The sequence below is a fragment of the Kwoniella europaea genome, chromosome 1, assembly GCF_036810445.1.
Source record: "Kwoniella europaea PYCC6329 chromosome 1, complete sequence".
NCBI classification, from domain to species: Eukaryota; Fungi; Basidiomycota; class Tremellomycetes; order Tremellales; family Cryptococcaceae; genus Kwoniella; species Kwoniella europaea.
The window spans coordinates 9,397,276-9,414,457 of NC_089487.1; the positions used below are offsets into that span (position 1 = coordinate 9,397,276).

General features: G+C 44.9%; 9 protein-coding genes across 9 annotated transcripts; 5 read left to right on the plus strand and 4 right to left on the minus strand.

Moving 5' to 3' along the window:
- Positions 1 to 563: 563 nt before the first annotated feature.
- On the plus strand, positions 564 to 842 carry V865_003584 (uncharacterized protein; the record flags this gene model as incomplete). Its single annotated transcript, XM_066227376.1, has 1 exon — positions 564 to 842. The coding sequence occupies one exon, from the start codon at positions 564 to 566 to the stop codon at positions 840 to 842; it is 279 nt and encodes a 92-aa protein (XP_066083473.1).
- Positions 843 to 1,315: 473 nt separating this feature from the next.
- Positions 1,316 to 3,381, plus strand: V865_003585 (uncharacterized protein; the record flags this gene model as incomplete). The annotated part of the gene is made up of 6 exons (XM_066227377.1): positions 1,316 to 1,621; positions 1,676 to 2,099; positions 2,226 to 2,429; positions 2,486 to 2,561; positions 2,690 to 2,921; positions 3,019 to 3,381. The coding sequence occupies 6 exons, from the start codon at positions 1,316 to 1,318 to the stop codon at positions 3,379 to 3,381; spliced, it is 1,605 nt and encodes a 534-aa protein (XP_066083474.1).
- A 640-nt stretch (positions 3,382 to 4,021) lies between these two features.
- On the minus strand, positions 4,022 to 4,954 carry V865_003586 (uncharacterized protein; the record flags this gene model as incomplete). The annotated part of the gene is made up of 6 exons (XM_066227378.1): positions 4,022 to 4,261; positions 4,333 to 4,356; positions 4,434 to 4,523; positions 4,592 to 4,648; positions 4,722 to 4,831; positions 4,903 to 4,954. The coding sequence occupies 6 exons, from the start codon at positions 4,952 to 4,954 to the stop codon at positions 4,022 to 4,024; spliced, it is 573 nt and encodes a 190-aa protein (XP_066083475.1).
- Positions 4,955 to 5,338: 384 nt separating this feature from the next.
- Positions 5,339 to 6,042, plus strand: V865_003587 (uncharacterized protein; the record flags this gene model as incomplete). Its single annotated transcript, XM_066227379.1, has 3 exons — positions 5,339 to 5,549; positions 5,649 to 5,848; positions 5,962 to 6,042. The coding sequence occupies 3 exons, from the start codon at positions 5,339 to 5,341 to the stop codon at positions 6,040 to 6,042; spliced, it is 492 nt and encodes a 163-aa protein (XP_066083476.1).
- Positions 6,043 to 6,521: 479 nt separating this feature from the next.
- On the plus strand, positions 6,522 to 9,062 carry V865_003588 (phenylalanine-tRNA ligase, beta subunit; the record flags this gene model as incomplete). Its single annotated transcript, XM_066227380.1, has 10 exons — positions 6,522 to 6,524; positions 6,581 to 6,691; positions 6,784 to 6,990; positions 7,120 to 7,389; positions 7,446 to 7,560; positions 7,618 to 7,687; positions 7,741 to 7,800; positions 7,860 to 8,265; positions 8,328 to 8,709; positions 8,779 to 9,062. 10 exons carry the CDS (start codon positions 6,522 to 6,524, stop codon positions 9,060 to 9,062), a joined length of 1,908 nt encoding a protein of 635 aa, XP_066083477.1.
- A 270-nt stretch (positions 9,063 to 9,332) lies between these two features.
- On the minus strand, positions 9,333 to 10,221 carry V865_003589 (uncharacterized protein; the record flags this gene model as incomplete). The annotated part of the gene is made up of 2 exons (XM_066227381.1): positions 9,333 to 9,536; positions 9,676 to 10,221. 2 exons carry the CDS (start codon positions 10,219 to 10,221, stop codon positions 9,333 to 9,335), a joined length of 750 nt encoding a protein of 249 aa, XP_066083478.1.
- Positions 10,222 to 10,515: 294 nt separating this feature from the next.
- On the minus strand, positions 10,516 to 11,985 carry V865_003590 (protein disulfide-isomerase domain; the record flags this gene model as incomplete). Its single annotated transcript, XM_066227382.1, has 5 exons — positions 10,516 to 10,973; positions 11,057 to 11,207; positions 11,267 to 11,359; positions 11,424 to 11,765; positions 11,854 to 11,985. 5 exons carry the CDS (start codon positions 11,983 to 11,985, stop codon positions 10,516 to 10,518), a joined length of 1,176 nt encoding a protein of 391 aa, XP_066083479.1.
- Positions 11,986 to 12,383: 398 nt separating this feature from the next.
- Positions 12,384 to 13,652, plus strand: V865_003591 (uncharacterized protein; the record flags this gene model as incomplete). The annotated part of the gene is made up of 4 exons (XM_066227383.1): positions 12,384 to 12,527; positions 12,717 to 12,782; positions 12,859 to 13,304; positions 13,385 to 13,652. The coding sequence occupies 4 exons, from the start codon at positions 12,384 to 12,386 to the stop codon at positions 13,650 to 13,652; spliced, it is 924 nt and encodes a 307-aa protein (XP_066083480.1).
- Positions 13,653 to 14,185: 533 nt separating this feature from the next.
- V865_003592 (uncharacterized protein) lies at positions 14,186 to 15,946 on the minus strand (the record flags this gene model as incomplete). The annotated part of the gene is made up of 8 exons (XM_066227384.1): positions 14,186 to 14,385; positions 14,461 to 14,541; positions 14,616 to 14,658; positions 14,720 to 14,802; positions 14,934 to 15,149; positions 15,235 to 15,314; positions 15,511 to 15,671; positions 15,731 to 15,946. The coding sequence occupies 8 exons, from the start codon at positions 15,944 to 15,946 to the stop codon at positions 14,186 to 14,188; spliced, it is 1,080 nt and encodes a 359-aa protein (XP_066083481.1).
- Between the last annotated feature and the right edge of the window lie 1,236 nt (positions 15,947 to 17,182).

Here is a 17,182-nt window from a genome sequence, read left to right on the forward strand (position 1 = left end):
TCGCTATGAGGGAACGAGGTGATACCCGGTTGATTGAATGTCGAACGTAAAGCCATGTACATGAGACTGATGTTGTTGAGAATGTGACAGTGATTTACAAGAGACAGAAAAAAATGTGGTCTCCTTCTAGTCGAGAGTCGAAAGACAAATAGCAGACACGGTATTATAGTCACCATATACTTCTTCAGGCACCATATCATCATCCTTTATCTATCTGTGCTTCACTTCGTCGTATCACTCATACAAGAGTCAAAATGACGGACGCGTTCATTCTGAAGATCACTGACAGGCATATGGAATGCAGTATCATGTACATCATCTCCACGCTGTCCCCTGTATCGGATGCTCATGATATACTAACCAGCAGGACTGAACGAATAGATTCAGCAGGATTGAAAGGTGGTTAACGTGCCATCAACCCACGATTACTCAGAATCAACAACATAATCCTTTTGCATTGACTTTTTCTTCTATTCTCAATTCTTGTCCCTCACCACCTCTGTCTGGCACAAAGAGATACTTACCAGAATGACGTGAGTCTGATCATAATCTTAACTTCGAGGATGGCATCCTGTATCTCATTCCTTGTGGTGGACTCAGGCGGGTTATACGATCGTCCCGTCACTGCTGTCTTGAATTCCATCCAAGCTGCCGCACTTAAGAAACACACGGCTACTGCTTCAGCGGGCGATACAGCGCGTCTGTACACTTCGTCTGGCTTGTCAAGTCGGAGGGCGACGATCGGTAAGGTGATGGTATTGGTAGGAACATGCGATAACGGGCTTGACTCTGGCGGTGATATGACCTTCGCTTTGCTAGATCCAGGTAGACATTTGTTGTAGGTTGTTGAGCAAGTGGGCGAGTGGCGGCAGTATAATTTCAAGAATTCTATTGGGGCCTGAGCAGGCCACTCGGATCACACCACTTTTTGCGTAAAGAGTCTGCATGGATATCAGATGTCAGAGGAAAATGACCATGCCTTCAGTATGATAAGTATGATCATGATAATGGATTAGTCGCTGTTCCGCCGTCCATGCAGGCATGAGCTGACTGCCTCTGTCAGATGTGGTGATCGATGACAGCCACTGGGAGTGGAGATGACCGTGACCGCGTGTAACATCACGTAAATTCAGACATCCACCACCACCACCACCACCACTTTCACTCCAGCTCATACAATATTCTCATACTATCCTGACAGCATATATAGCATAGTACAGCTTGACCAGTATCGCATATCACAGACGATCACTCAAAGGAAATTCACAGCTCATGCGACGTTGAGCACTCCCACCGAGTAGACAGCGACATCATCATGTCCGACTCAAGCGCAGCAGTAGCACCGACGAACGGTAACAACGACCAAGCGGGACCTTCATCATCATCTTCCAACCCTACCTCTCCTGACCCCAACCCCAAGGCCGAACCATCTTCACCGAATGCCAATGGCTCTCAGAACCACAATGACAATGATGATCCTCAAGAGAGAATAGCCGAGCTCGAGCAGGAATTAGCTGCAGTCCGACATGAGAATGATAAATTGTCGAATCAGTATAAAGGGTTATTGGGGAAGTTGACAGCTATGAGGAATACATTGGGAGACAAATTAAAGGAAGATGCTGTAAGCTTAAATGGAGGAAAGCAGGGACAGAGCTGATGAAGAATAATGATATAGGAAGAACTTGATAGACGTGAAAATACAATCAACGTCCTCACCTCTGAAAACAGCGCATTACAAGAGACACTCAGCTCCTTGCAAGCGGAATTATCATCTGCCTCGCAGGAATCTTCCAACCTCACCACTCAGCTGAACCAGCTGCGATCTCAATCTGACTCGTCATCGTCAGACGTACTGAGTTTGACTAGGGAGATGAGGGAGTTAAGGGGCGAGATGGAGAGATTGAGGATAGAAAGGGAAGAATGGGAGGTGGAAGCTGGACGAGAAAGGGAGAAGAGAGAGTCGATAGAAGATGAATTAAGATTGATAGAGAGATACCAGCGTGACGAGAAAAGCAGATTGGAGCAAACGTTGAAAGAGTTAGAAGAGGAGAGACAGAGAGCAATGAATCTACAGGAAGTACTGGAAGAATTCCAAATTGGTAAGTATATGCTACATTATATTATCGTATCACTCCTGTCTCTCTCTAAACTCTCCTTATCTTTTCATTGTTTATTGTCCAGTATGGTGATTGGCTATTGGCTAACTAAGCTTAATGTGGTGACAGCCAAAGACTCGGAACTTCGTCAGGCAACGACCGAACTAGAAACCCAATTACGTCTAGCAGCAACTTCACTATCAGAATACAAATTACGTTGCGCAAATGCCGAGACTAGGTTAAGCGAAGTATCGTCGAGTGCTGGGAAAGTGGGACAACTCGAGAGAGAATTGAGGGAGAAGAATGTGTTGATAGGGAAGTTGAGGCATGATGGTGGGTCTGCTAATATTCTTCGGGAGATGCTCAAGCTGATCTCATGGGCCTCGTAGCCGTGGTGAATAATGAACATCTGACAGAAGCTTTGAGGAGGTTACGGAAGAACTCTTCTGACAACAATGTTGATCGGTGAGTGAACATTACAGTACCGTTTCTAAAGAGACATGAATTGAATCATTCCTATCACATTATTACGGCCAACTATCGTGTGTGACCTTTCGTCTATTCAATGCTAATTTGCCTTGTCCCCACCACAGTCGTCTGGTCACCAACATCCTCCTCTCATTCCTCACTACGTCTCGAGGCGATACGAAACGGTTTGAGATGTTATCCCTACTGTCGACGATCTTGTCGTGGGACGATAACGAGCGTGAGAAAGCGGGATTACAACGTAAGGGTGGGACCAATCTGGCTGTGGAAAGTAAAGGTAGGAGAGCAAGTGGGAAGGAGAAGGAGAGGACGGCAGAAGAGGAAGCTGCTATGAATGAGGTGAGTTGCACGATTTTCGAGACATAATATACTAACCTTTTTCATCGATTATTAAATGTACCATCGGGCTGACTTTTGCGTAATACCACCCTCCCAGTCATTCTCCAACCTGTTCGTCGAATTCCTCCTTAAAGAAGCATCTCAAGGTCAATCCCGCCCTTCCATCTCTTCGCCTCCTCCTTCAACACCTTCAGCGGGCGAATTCCCCCATCCTCACCCACATAGGACTTTCTCGCAAACATCTCTCAACTCACCTTTCTCCCCTCCTACCCAACATTTATCGTTCTCCCCTCCGCCTACTGTATCTGGAACGACCACTCCTTACTCCCGTCCGAGAGGATTGAGTAACAGCTCATATACGTCCGAAAGGCCGGGTTACGGGACCGCTGGAAGGAAGATCAGTGGTGGATTGAGGGACGTATTGGGTGGTTCACAAGGGCAAGGCCAGGGGCATCAATGATGATAAGATGAGAGTGCGAATTTAGCACGAAAAAAGGTTGTATTAACAGATTATTCAGTAAATCAGCGAATCGCATAAAACGAGAGAAGACACAGAACCGAAGATTTGGGTTATATTCACATATCAATGCAATCCACTACAAGATCTTAGAAGGTATGAAGATGTGATGATCAATTGGCATTATTTGCATTTCGCTTAACCCAACCTATTTCATGAATTTGTTGATTGTCGTAACACAAAATTTCCAACATCTTGGTTCCGCTTCGATATTCTTCGGTAGTACAGTAGCTTCGGAAGGAAATTAGGTGTTTGTTTATTTATCAGTAGATATCATGGTCAATCAGGTCTTGCTTCATACTATACTAGATTCTCTTGCATGAATATCAAATCAATATCATCCGCTATCAATCCTTAGAAATCGTAGTCTTGTGAGCGAGAGCATCAAACATGATAATCCATTCATGATGATGTTAGTATGTATGTATGGTTTGCATCTACATTTTATCCTGAGTTCAAACATTTACCTATCTCCTATCTACCTTAAAACAATTACCTTCCACGAGCCACAACACTATATATCTCAGGTCAAATTCATATGCTAAGTGCATTTTCAACCATCTATCTCACTGATTGAATCAGTTTATTCAGATTTTCCTCCAGCCTTCTCTGCTGCTTTGATGGAAGCAGCATCAGTCTGAGGTCCAGATGCTTTACCAGTCAAAGATTCCAATAATCCACCACCGGCTTTGAAAGGTCTCGCCAAATCACCTTCAGCCTTCTTACCCCAAAGATGTAATTTAGCAGGGTTAGATTCGAGAGTTGATTTGAGTCCCATAAGACCTTGGATGAAGAGTGGTTGAGTGTATTTAAGGTATCCGTGCTGTAACAAAAGGATGCAAATTAGCTTTTGCAAAGACAGCAAGAGAGAGGTAAAAGCCGGTCGAAACTCACGAGGAAAGCCATGAATGCAAGGGACTATAACAAGACAAATTGTAGAAGTCAGCTGTCCATTCGGGTCGAAGTTCGGTACTCCGGACGAAGCTGGTACTCACCACAAACAAACTCTTGATGGCTTTACCAACTTCAGCGAGATCATAATCCTTGACGGTAGTTTGGACCAACTCAGGTTTAGCATCGGGGTTCTGTACACCATACGATATGTCAGCTGAGTTCTCTCGGAAGATCTGAACAACATTCTTCTCCAACTGACCATAGGAGGAGCTGGATTAACGTATTTCAATACCGTTAGATCATTTCTCTTTCTGATCTGAATACATTATTTCCAGAGCGTCAGCTAAATGCCTACTCGAAAGATGGCATGGGGAATACGGTTGACTCACCTTGAGGGTGATGTAGTAGTAGATGGCCAATGAGATAGCTTGACTTGCCACGTATCCGATACGAAGGTAGTTGACAGTTTGAGGATCATCCATTGGGATCCTTCGGGCCACTGGTCAGACGACAGCAAATGCCATGTATCAGCTATAAAAACCGGAGGAAGATTGAATCAGCTACACTAACCTTGCATGGCACCGAGGGAGATGATCAAGTTGGATACCGCTGGGTTGTTCATTTTGCTTTGTTTTGTGTTTTTGTATTATAGAGTGAATGTATGAAGAGAGAGAGAGAGAGAGAGATGAGGAAGAGGAGGTGTTGGACAGAGAAAGATGTAGAAGGTTGTGACAGATTGATACGAGTGGACGCCATCGGTCACCTTGGGATTCAGGGTAGCAGACCTAAAGCCATCAACGCATGTGGTACCTCTGCGACGAGTGCCACACTTGACATTACACCGGTTAATTCCGTCACTCGCACTACACCACCCATTCTTTCTCATCGCGTTACCATTCCGAGCCATCCCATTCCTGGTAACATGAGACAGATAGATGCGATAGATGGATGTATACGCAATAACATCTCAGCTCCTCTCACCATATCCTTGTCTAACTTGCCCAAAATGAGACCCCAAGTAGTCCGAGCCACCCGACTTGTCGGTCGACGATTCAACTCTTCCTCATCCTCATCCTCCTCATCCTCTTCTTCCCCATTAAACAACCCTAATGTGCAAAAAGCAGTCGAGGGGGCACAAAAGGCTTACAACCAAACTGCCGCTACTGTCAAGAAGGTAGCTGGACCTTTGGGTGAAAGAGTCGGTTCTGCCCTTGGTGGTGAGTCGGATTTGAACTCAAAAAGGGAAATTTGTGATTAAATATACTAATCATGTATCCGTATCTGTTTCTTTGCTTTGTTTCACTTGTGGTTATTAGGCTACAGAGAACCACTCGTATACAACTCGAAAGTAGTAGCATCAGTAGCCAAGCAAGTATGGCAAGCTGAGAAATTATCTCCACCGCTCGATACTGCCGTTTGGGCCAGAGCCTACTCCCAAATCTGGTCGAGAGCTTCGAATTTAGGTTACTGGAGGGATCTGTTAAAAACTGGTGCATGGGCTGGATTGGGTGTTGCTGTGAGTCTTGCCTTCGCGTACTATTGAACGATAACAATAAGATCCAAATACTGATCGAGTGAACTATATCTTCCCCTCTTCCCCTCTTTCGTTTATCTACTTCATCCCAACAGGCTCTTGAGGCTTACGGTATCTTCAAAATCGGTGAGATTGTCGGACGAAGAAATCTTGTAGGATACAAGGTCAAGGAGTAGACGGCGGGCTGTCCAATGAAAGAAGTGTAGGAGAGGCGGACGGGGGGGTAGATAATGATAATATAGATGAGAATCATATTTCAAAAAAGTTATCCACCTACTTTGGTGGACTTACACGAGGGGGGTTTCAATTGATATATCTGATATCATGCATTTTCTTGCTTCATTTTTTCGGCAATAACTATCTTCTACCCAGTCATGTTCTCGATCCAGTGCATGATACCTCTTCATCCGTACATCCCTCTGTACCTCTGTATGCATGCGACTGTGAGATGAAGATGAGAGGTTTGATTTTGCCATGGTCACTCTATCTGAATTTGATTCCGTAATCCGAAAACTGACTTTGACGTTGACCTGACTCGTTCGTCCACTTTGTTCCCAAATTCAACTTTTATCTCATCCGATACATCTTACAGAACTTATCATCAAAAGCACACCTGACCTTCTACTATCCAGCCATTCGACAGTAGAGTAGCACAATGGTAAGCGGGCAATCAGAGTCTAATCGGAACAGAGCTCATACAAATACTTTCTTTAGCCCACTATCACAGTAGACAAAGCTGAACTTTACAGGAGGTTGGAAAGGGAATATACCACCCATGAGTTCGACGAGCTGTGTTTCGACTTTGGTATTGAGCTTGATGAAGATGTAAGTTATATCTACCTTCTGTTGATAAAGTGTACACTGCAAGCAAGTCTGCTATATATGAATTATACTCATCATCTATGTATTGCGTCTAGACAACCAAAGATGTAGAAGAGGCTCGAGCAAAGGGATTACCCACCCCACCACCTCAACTGAAAATTGAGATCCCAGCAAACCGATACGACCTGCTCTGTTTAGAAGGATTAGCCAGATCTTTGAGGATCTTCCTGCAGAAGGAACAGCCTCCGACGTATACTTTGTCAGTGCCAGATAAGTTGCAGGAGGTTTACGTTGAAGCTTCGGTAAGTACAGCTTTCATATCACTCAAACACTTTGACCACGTATTGGACAGGTCTATATTGTCTCTCACCTCTCCTGATCTCATCGTCATGGTATTCTTCTAGCGATATGCTAATCGCTGTAGCCTGTAGACTTCACCTCTCCGACCATACTTCGCCTCGGCCATCCTCCGACTATCCCGACCAATGAACCAGTTAGAGTACGAGAGCTTCATCGACCTGCAAGACAAGTTACACCAGAATCTATGTAGACAACGTAAATTTGTGGCTATCGGTACACACGATTTGGATACCGTCGAGGGACCGTTCAGGTACATGTGTAAAGATCCAAAGAAGATCAAGTTCGCGCCATTGAACAAGGATCAGGAGTATACGGCTGAGGAGTTGATGGGTGTTTATGAGGTAAGCTACATCACATCCTCCTTCGTAACCACTTTATGCTGATCGTGTTGATCTAGACCGACCGACACCTTAGTAGATACCTCAACATCATCAGAAATGCTCCTGCCTACCCTATCATCTATGATAGTAAAGATAGAGTTCTGTCTATGCCTCCCATCATCAACTCGCAACGTGAGTGATTCACGACCATCTGCATCAACAAGAATGCTGAATTAGATGTTCACGCAGACTCCAAAATCATCGCTGGTAAAACGAAAAACATCTTCATTGATACAACCGCCACCGACAAGACCAAACTGTGCGCCAATCTTATACGTTCTACTCGTATTGTAGCTGACCCAGATTTGATAGTGACATCGTCATAAACATGATCTCAACCATGTTCGCCGAGTACACCGAAATTCCCTTCACGTGAGTTGAAGCGAGCGCATGGACAACTTCCCTTTCAACTGATCATCTGATTCATGCAGTATCGAACCCGTCAAAATCATTATGCCTGATGGATCATCCCACCTCTCACCTCCTCTTGCTCCTCGACCCACTACGGCTTCTTCATCCTATATCAACGCTGCTACCGGTCTCACCCATACTCGAGAAGAGATCTGCACTCTTCTTACCAGAATGTCATTGATCGCTACACCTTCCACTTCCGATGCTGATGCCCTCGACGTTCAAGTACCGCCTACCCGTCCTGATATCCTCCACGAGTGTGACATTATGGAAGATGCAGCTATTGCCTACGGATTCAACAATCTCCCGCAATCTATGCCTACTACCAATACCGTTGCGAAGGCCTTCCCTGTGAACAGGCTGGGTGATCTGATAAGGAAAGAATGTGCTATGGCTGGATGGATCGAGGCATTACCTCTGATCTTGGTGAGTACATAGTCAAATATCATTCTGGTGTACGTTGACGCTGACATATATGTGAAAAATAGTGCTCTCACGATGAGAACTTCGCATGGCTCAACCGACCTGATCCAGGACATTACGCAATCCACCTTGCCAACCCCAAATCTTTAGAATACCAAGTAGTCCGAACCTCCTTATTACCCGGTATGTTGAAGACGGTACGGGAGAACAAGGCTTTAGCGTTGCCCATGAAGATCTTTGAATGTTCCGATGTGGCTATCCAAGATCCCAAATCGGAGAGACAATCTAAGAATTACAGGAGATTGTGTGCGGTTTACATGGATAAGAAATCTGGATTTGAAGTTACCCATGGATTGTTAGATAGGGTTATGCAAGTGCTTGGTGTGCCGTTCTTGGAGAAGAGGGAAAGTAGTGGAAAGTATGGATACTATATTGCTTCTTCAGAGGGTGAGTCCAAGATTTCTTTTTGCTTTTTGCATGAGTGAGAGTGATTGACTGATCTAACTTATGGATTAGACCCTACTTACTTGCCTGGTCGAGCCGCATCAGTATATTACCGACCCAAACCCAATGTCCAACCTACCGAACCTACTCCCTCAGGTCCATCATCCGAAGGACCATTATCCACCATTGCCTCAACTCTCAAATCGGCTTTACCCTCTTCCGCCGAAGAAGGTAAACCATGGTCAAGGGATATCATCATTGGTTCACTTGGAATTTTACATCCTACAGTGCTTAATAACTTTGAATTGCCTAGACCTTGTTCATCGCTTGAGATTGACGTGGAACCTTTGTTATAGAAGTAGATCGTGAGATTGGTGGTAGATATAGTAGATGCATTTATGAGATGCATATCATATGCGATGAGCATTCAGCGTCCTAAATTCGAGCACATGGGTTTGATTGTTGATGAAAGATGTTTATTACCATGACAATTCCGCTGTTTGGATGGGATATGCGGAAGTTCCGATGCTGTTTAAGCACGGCGTCTATAATCTATCGATCTCAGCCTCAAAATATCTCATCTAGATGATTGTCCTATCGCTCTATATTCTACCAATTCAATCTGACTACTGCGCTTTTTTCCAGAGTTCATCCAATTTCCACCTACTCGCCCCTTCTTCACTCAACAGATTCACACACGCTCTGAACTCGGCATCTGGACCAAGATTGAGAGGGACGATGGACCAATCTGAGTCAGGGGGTATACGGGGTGTTTTGGGATATTCATGTGGTGAGGCCTGGATCGAAGGATGAAGTGGGTTTTTGAGGAGCTAAAGAGGAACAAGCAGGAAGAAACTATCAGTTGATGTTCATGCTAGTTATCATACCATATCTTATCTTCTAAGCAAAGAGGAAAGGTTGATAAACCCCCGAAGAGATATTCAAGTGGACCAAAAAAAATCCACTCACCCATCTTCTCAGCACTCCATCTCCTCTACTTACCACCCCCCTTCCCCTCCCTTTGACCTGAACAGTTATAACCCAATCGTACCATCCGCCGGAACCTTCTTCACCTTTCACCAAGTCTCCCTGGCCCCTCTCGTCTAGATACTGCGATAGGGAGGTGGTATCGTACACTTGGACAGTATGTCGATGAAGTACGTCGGAAGCTTCGCTTGTGGTTGATGTGAGAAAATTATGGAGGGGAAGTAGGATCGAGGGTGTGGAGATAGGTATGGAGGGTATAGATTGTGTATCTTCGGATGATGGCGATATCTGTGAGGAGGATTCAACTCGTTTTGATGAAGAAGCAAGAGGAAGAGGTCGAGAAGGTTGATTGAGGAACCATGTATTTATCTTCTTATCTGACTGTGATGAGGTATCGACCTCTGTGTTGAGATATCGATTGGAAGATGGTATCGATCGAGTAACAGTCGATGTTGAGGCTGAGGTCACACGAGGGTATACTGATTGACACCTCAGGCATGTCCTAAGCGCGAAGATAGGCAATGACATGTCAAACAACGATCTATCTGGTTTTTTTGTATGTCCGTTGTAATGCTATGAGTGTTAGATTATGATGAATTTTATTAGCATACGAAGAAGAGGAGATTCGCAAATCCGAAATCTCAACATGCCGAAATCTTGAATACATGCAAAAACAAAACACTTCCGCCGGATCTCCCGTGTCAACATATGGTGAATCACAACCGGAATCATTGGGTAAGATAGCAACAACATGACAAGATATACGTATAACAAGCATGCATATGTTCACTATCATTGATACACCCCCCAACGATCAATACCCTACAGCTCCTCATGAGGTATAGCAGTCTTCTCTACCGTTTCCTCATCTTGCAATTCTGCCGTCTGCTCCGGGACAGGTTCAGCAGCTTCATCTTTCGACGCTTCTTCTCCAGTCACCTGCTGAGCATCCACCGCCTCTTGTGGAATAGCATCAGGAGCATCATCAACAGTCCCACTTCCGTGTTCTGATGCTTGTTCGGCAGCTTTCTTCGCAGCTGCCCTTTCCCTTCTCTCTCTATCTCTTCGTTCAGCTTCGTCCAATTTCGCCCTCCTAGCAGCAGCTTCGCTCTTCACTGAACGTTCTTCCGTCGCTTCAGCTTCAGATTCATATGCAGAAGTAATAGGTTCAGGTATCTTGATTGGTTTCTGCTTGACTTTCTCCGAATCGTTCGTTGTGGAAGTCTCACCGGTAAGTTGGAACTGTAACCATTCGAGTAATGCGTTGAATTTCATTGCTCCTATGGTATTACACAGCACAAGAGAAGTCAGCCGAAGATTTTGATTCACTTTGTCTGTGTCTTTGGTGGATTCACTAACTCACCCTCGTACTCTGTCAAGCCCTCCTTGGACGTAGTCTCAGCAGGCCACGATACGACTCTAGTGGCGTCTTTCGTAGTATCTGCCGAGTCGTATATGCCAAGTGAAGAGATCAAAGAATGGGAAGTGGTATCACGGACAAACCCGAGGTGCATCTACGATTCGATTTCGTAAGCTCAATTCGAACGCTGTTGGACATGGTATTTCAACTTACTTTGCCTGATAATCTGTGAGCTAGGACTTTCCACAAGAACGGTATGGAAGGTGCGGAAGGATGGATAAGTAATACATGGGGTAAAGTAGGTTTCTACCCATGCCTGTCAGCTATTATTGCTATATCCAACCAACAAGGCGAAAGGAGCTCAGCTCACCTCTTCCAAGAAAGTTCGTATAATCCTATCTTCATTACCACTTTTACTATCCAATTTCAATTTCTTCACTCTATCCGGTACCAAGGATTTTGCATATTCTATCAAAGCGCCCTTCTTTCTTTCACCTTGATAATCCCTCGCAGCACCCTTTCCAGCTCGGGGGAAAGCTTTGATGGTGGGGAACCCTTGAATCTGATATTCCGCACACAGACCTTTGTTTTTCTGATCGTCACAGTCAACAGCGTAGAATGGGATAAGGGGTGAGAGGGATTGAGCGGCAGAGGTGTACTCTGGTCCGAGGGCTTTACAATGTCCACACCATGGTGCGACAAATGCTACCATCTAAGCATATCATAGAACCAACCATCAGCTGCCGTTGGCTGCGCGTTGTACAAAGTAGCTGACAGAGGTGAGGTGATGTCGCACTCACCGCTGCATGTTCGGTCGACATGGCCTGCTTGAATGATTTGGCATCGAGGTTCAACACTGGCTGGCCGTACATCCCTGCCTGTGCAAAGGGCAGGAGGGCCACCGCGAGGACCAAGGGTGTGTAGAGACGCATTATTAGAGCTGACTGTTGGTTGCTGCACGACGATTGCTTGCAATTCTGTTGTCAGAAGTCAGATGTATATCGTCCTCCAGGTGACTATGATCTATGATCTAGGTGGACGACTGACGTGGAGGTCATCACTTACGTAAACACCTACTTTGGCACGTGTCATACCTCTGGTATGTGCCACAAATAAATTTGACGGTGAAATATCCCTTTCAACGAAACGCCGATTCACTCCAAAATGTCGAATTGGAGATTTTCACCTTCTGGCTGCTCGCTGGTTGCTGCTTACTGCCTGCTGTTGCTGGTCGCTCTGTCGTGGCTATCAATATCATCACCTATCTCGAGTCTATAATACCTCTTCTCCTTCTTCTTCATCCTTCAATCCTTTCAAAAAGACGATCAAAATGCCTTTCGTCAAGACCCAAAAGAACGACGCCTACTTCTCCAGGTACCAAGTCAAGCCCCGACGAAGAAGAGAGGGTAAGACCGACTACCAAGCTAGAAGAGCGCTCGTCTCTCAGGCTAAGAACAAGTACGCTTCCCCCAAGGTGAGTAAGGCCACTGCATAGGGCTTAATGTAATAATGGGAGGAGAGGAGTCATGGTGGGATAAACAAGTCATATGAAGAGTGGGACGATTGGAAGTGTGAGGGGTACATTCGCGGTGGAAGATTTGGTGAAGGATGAAGGACAAACGGATCAGATTTACTGATGCTCAACTTGCTTTGCTCTACTCAGTACCGACTTGTTGTCAGAATCACCAACAAGCAAGTGATCTGCCAAATCGTCTACGCCAAGATCCAAGTGAGTTTGATCTTCATCTCTCAAAAGTCAGAACTACCAGCGGAAGATTGACATTTGTTTCTTATTGTGGTAATAGGGTGATGCCGTTCTCGTTCACGCTTCTTCCAAGGAACTCCCCAAATACGGTATTGAGCACGGTCTCACCAACTGGACAGCCTGTTACGCTACCGGTCTTTTGGTCGCTAGACGAGCTTTGACCAAATTAGGTTTGGCCGACAAATACGAAGGTGTTGAGGAACCCACTGGTGAACTCGAATTGACCGAAGCTTTAGGTGATGATGAGCCAAGACCTTTCAAGGCTTACCTCGATGTTGGTCTTAGAAGAACCTCAACCGGTGCTAGAGTTTTCGGTGCCATGAAAGGTGCTTCAGATGGTGGTATCTTCATCCCCCACAACGAGAAGAGATTCCCAGGTTACGATCCCGAAACTAAATCCATCGACGCTGAAGTTCTTCAAAGCTACATTCACGGTGGTCACGTTGCTGAGTACATGGAATCCCTCGAAGAGGAAGATGATGAACGGTGAGTCATTTAGCTCGTCCATTGCCCTTGCAATATACTTCGGGTATTTTTCATTTTACTGATATATGTTATGCTATCAGATTCAAGAAACAATTCGCTTCATACCTCGCCGCCGACGTTTCTTCCGCCGATATCGAGGAAATCTACACCGAGGCCTACGCCAAGATCAGGGAAGACCCATCATTCACCCCTACCGAGAAGGATGTTGCCAAGTGGAAGGCCGAGTCCAAGAAACACAAGACTCCTAAATCCACCAAGGAGGAGAAACAAGCTAGAATCCAAGAGAAGATCGAAGCTTACAAGGCTGGTAAGATCGCCGTTGATGAGGATGAGGAAGATGACGAGTAAATGTTTACTTAGTCTGGGTCTTGTACGACATTCTTTAGGGAATATCATGCATTCATTGATTTCCTATCTGTAATTGAGTTAATACAATGGTTCATCGGTCTGGTCGCTTGTATCTCCTTGAGTCATACTGTGCTCCTTTGATTATCTTCAGCATAATTGGGAATGATACAGAGTGATGCTCAACTCTCACATCAACTTCATTACAACATGCTATTCTGCTTAAAGCGTATTGCCTCCCAGTTCATCAAAATTGGTCTACTTGACAAATTCACGTATGTTTCTGCGAAGGGCTCATTTACGAGTAACATCAGTGCACGTTATTGCATGTGTTTAGTGCACATTTATTCATTTCGTCTCCATAATATCTACTTTAAATCTCTATCTTACATATATGGCAGACCAAATTGCATTTATTACTATTTTATTACTATCATTAAGAGATTATTGTGATTGCTTTGATCAATGTCCATTCCATTTCCTGTTCTTTCGATATCTTTCCTTCCGACCGAGCACCAAAGCTCCAACAAACAAGTTTATAAACAAGTGTATCCACCGTCCACTACGATCTCAGCACCTGTAGTGTACTTTGACGAATCTGATGCCAAGTAGATGACTGCTCCTTTAAGATCGGATGGGTCGGCCAATCGACCCATTGGAATTCGGTGTAACCATTCGTCCCTCAGGACAGGGTTGGCATCGAGGATGACTTTGGTAAGGTTCGTCAAGGTGTATCCTAAATTCATAATAGTTGACACATATCAGCAACTGTGATCCGTGAATATAACAGGAAACTCGGGTATCGACTCACCAGGAGCAAGACAGTTGACTCTGATTCCTTTGGTGGCCCATTCGACGGCGAGTGATCTAGCCATGTGTCTTACACCGGCCTCTATCATGGGTTAACACATTGTCAGCTGCACTCGAGTGTATTGACTAGGACAATATTTCGATGCAGCCACTCACTTGAGAAGTTGTATGGGGTCTGGGGTTGGGGAACGTTAACGATCTGCAGAGAGAAAGTACATAGTCAGTGTTGTTGCTCTGCGATTCGATAGTCGATCACTCACAGATCCTGACATGGATCCAACGAGGGTGATGGATCCACCTTCGGGCATGAGTTTGGCAGCTTCCAAAGCGCAATACCATGTTCCTACGCGCAAGAAAATGAAGTTATCAGCGACTATCCAACCGTGAAATTGTTCATGGTTTCTAAATGACTTCCGCGTTCAACGAGATGAAATGATGTGCGATGGGAGTTGATATGGCGCAAGATTAACTCACCCATAATGTTGATATCCAACAGCTTCTTGATCTTCTGAGTAGGATACTCGTGAGCGACATAGTTCTCTACTATACCAGCAGCAGTGACACATGCGTCTAATCTTCCGAACTTCTCTTTAACAGTTTCGAAAACTTTAGCAACCGAGGTTTCGTCCGAGACATCACATCCTAAACCCAAAGCTTGGATTTCACCTTCTTCGGCTTCACCGTTCTCGACTATGAATGAACAGCGTAGATCATCAATTGCCGGTCTCATACACGTTATGATCGCGGTAGAGACGGGATGAGATGAGAGACTTACCGAACCACTTGACCAAGTCTTCAGCGGCTTTCTCAGCCTCTTCTTTCTTAAGATCGACTAGGACGATAGCGTTGGCCCCACTGTTAAAGATGTGGATCCCCCAAGAGTTAGCACCATGTGTGTTAGGGTTTATGTAATTGATGAATTTTTTGGTAGGAAGGGTAAAGAATGTTTGGGAAAACGCATGTTTGGAGGGATGATATCCCTCAAAGAATATGTGTGAAGATGATATATGGAGGGTGGGGTGTTGATATGTGCAGAAACGAAATGACTCACGATTCGACAAAAGTTCTAGCCATCATGTTACCGAGACCTCTAGCAGCACCAGTGACAAGACAGACTTTACCGTCCATCGAGAAAGAAGCGAGGGTTCGCTTGGTGTGTCGTCCGAAATCACCTTTGGTCATATCGTGACCTGGGTGTTTGTCTGCCCATTTCTTCAGGAGTGAGAGTGGTCAGCTATACATACGTAGAGGATGAACGTGTGCAGACTCACTTTAGGATGTTCGAAAGTGATTGATTCGTCGATGGAAGCGATCTTAGGTTCGACCTCTACTCTGTGTTCTTCGAGTGGATCACCGTTCTTATCCCTTCGTACGTGGGTAGGAGTGGTGTATCCCCTGGAAGCGAGGGCTACTCTACCGACAGCAGATGCAGATGGTCGAAGGGAAGTTCGAGACACGTTGGTTAAAGCTGATCTGAGAAGAGACATCTTGCAATTACAATGTAAGGGGTTGGGATGTGGAAGGGTGTGGGAGGAAACAAGCTTTCTTGGGAAGAAATGAAAAGATAAAAGGAAATCAGAGATAAACTATTCCTTGGTTATATATGTTTATGGGGAAGGGGGGGAACTGATAGGCAACAAAGTAAAAATTTCGTCTGATTTGTTTTGTATACTGATCTGATCTGGCCTTTTATACAAATACCAACAAATGATATCTACTTCGCCTAAATTATCCCTTTGTCCTTGTCATGAAGAAGAAAGGCGCTCCATGCTCCATGCTCTACCATTCAATTTCTGATAATGGAGAATAGAAATACCCTCTTCTCCACCATTTAGAGTTCTTACTCCACTTCTCATAATCTTACCCACGCGTACACAACTATGCTAAAAACTGATATTCAGGTTCTAGATGCTTGCTTCTCTTTATTTTTTACCCTGACTTGGAAATCTCGTTAAAAGGCTAAAGCAGTTTACCCCACACTTATGCTTCTTGGTCGGACCGACTACTGCGCAAATTGCAGTCTGTTCCCTTTCATCGTTCAGGAAGGGGATCAGGTTGATTGATTGGTAAATACATGGGATGTCCTTCGATACCGCCGGTACGCCCGAAGATCATTGTGACTACTTGACTGTACTTGACAGAAGACAGGGAATTGGTAAATGCATTGATTGGTCAATTTGGTATTTCGCTTCGTTGCAAAGAAACATCAATATATTATTTAAATATTGGTATAAGTACAAGTCGGATCATCCGGTACTTCTTACCGAATACCTAGCCTAGCTTGTGCTAGCTTGGTATGCATATGCATCGCATCCTTTGGGAAAGGTAACGAGCAGCCTCCTCCTCCTCGGCCGGGGCACGAAACGCTTTGTCTTTGTTGACATTATTATCCCTTGGCGGCTGTGGGGTGGCGTAAAGTCTAGAATTGTTGAAAAGCACCCGCCCTTGATCTTCCATCTCTCAAGAGTATGTCAAGTGGCTACGTGGCGTGAATAGTCTACTTGATCCTCAACCATTTGTTATGTGCGAATTTCTGTGAAATGATCGAATACAGTCTATCATCCAGCGAAGAATGAAGACTGACTACTATTGTCAACAGCCGAACAACTCAGGCGGAGGGAGCTTTTGAATAAACACTAGCATGTAACGCCAACTGTATACATTCAGATTCAATGTCTCCTTTGATTTGGTACATCTCGTCTTTCACTATCTTTTGATGATCA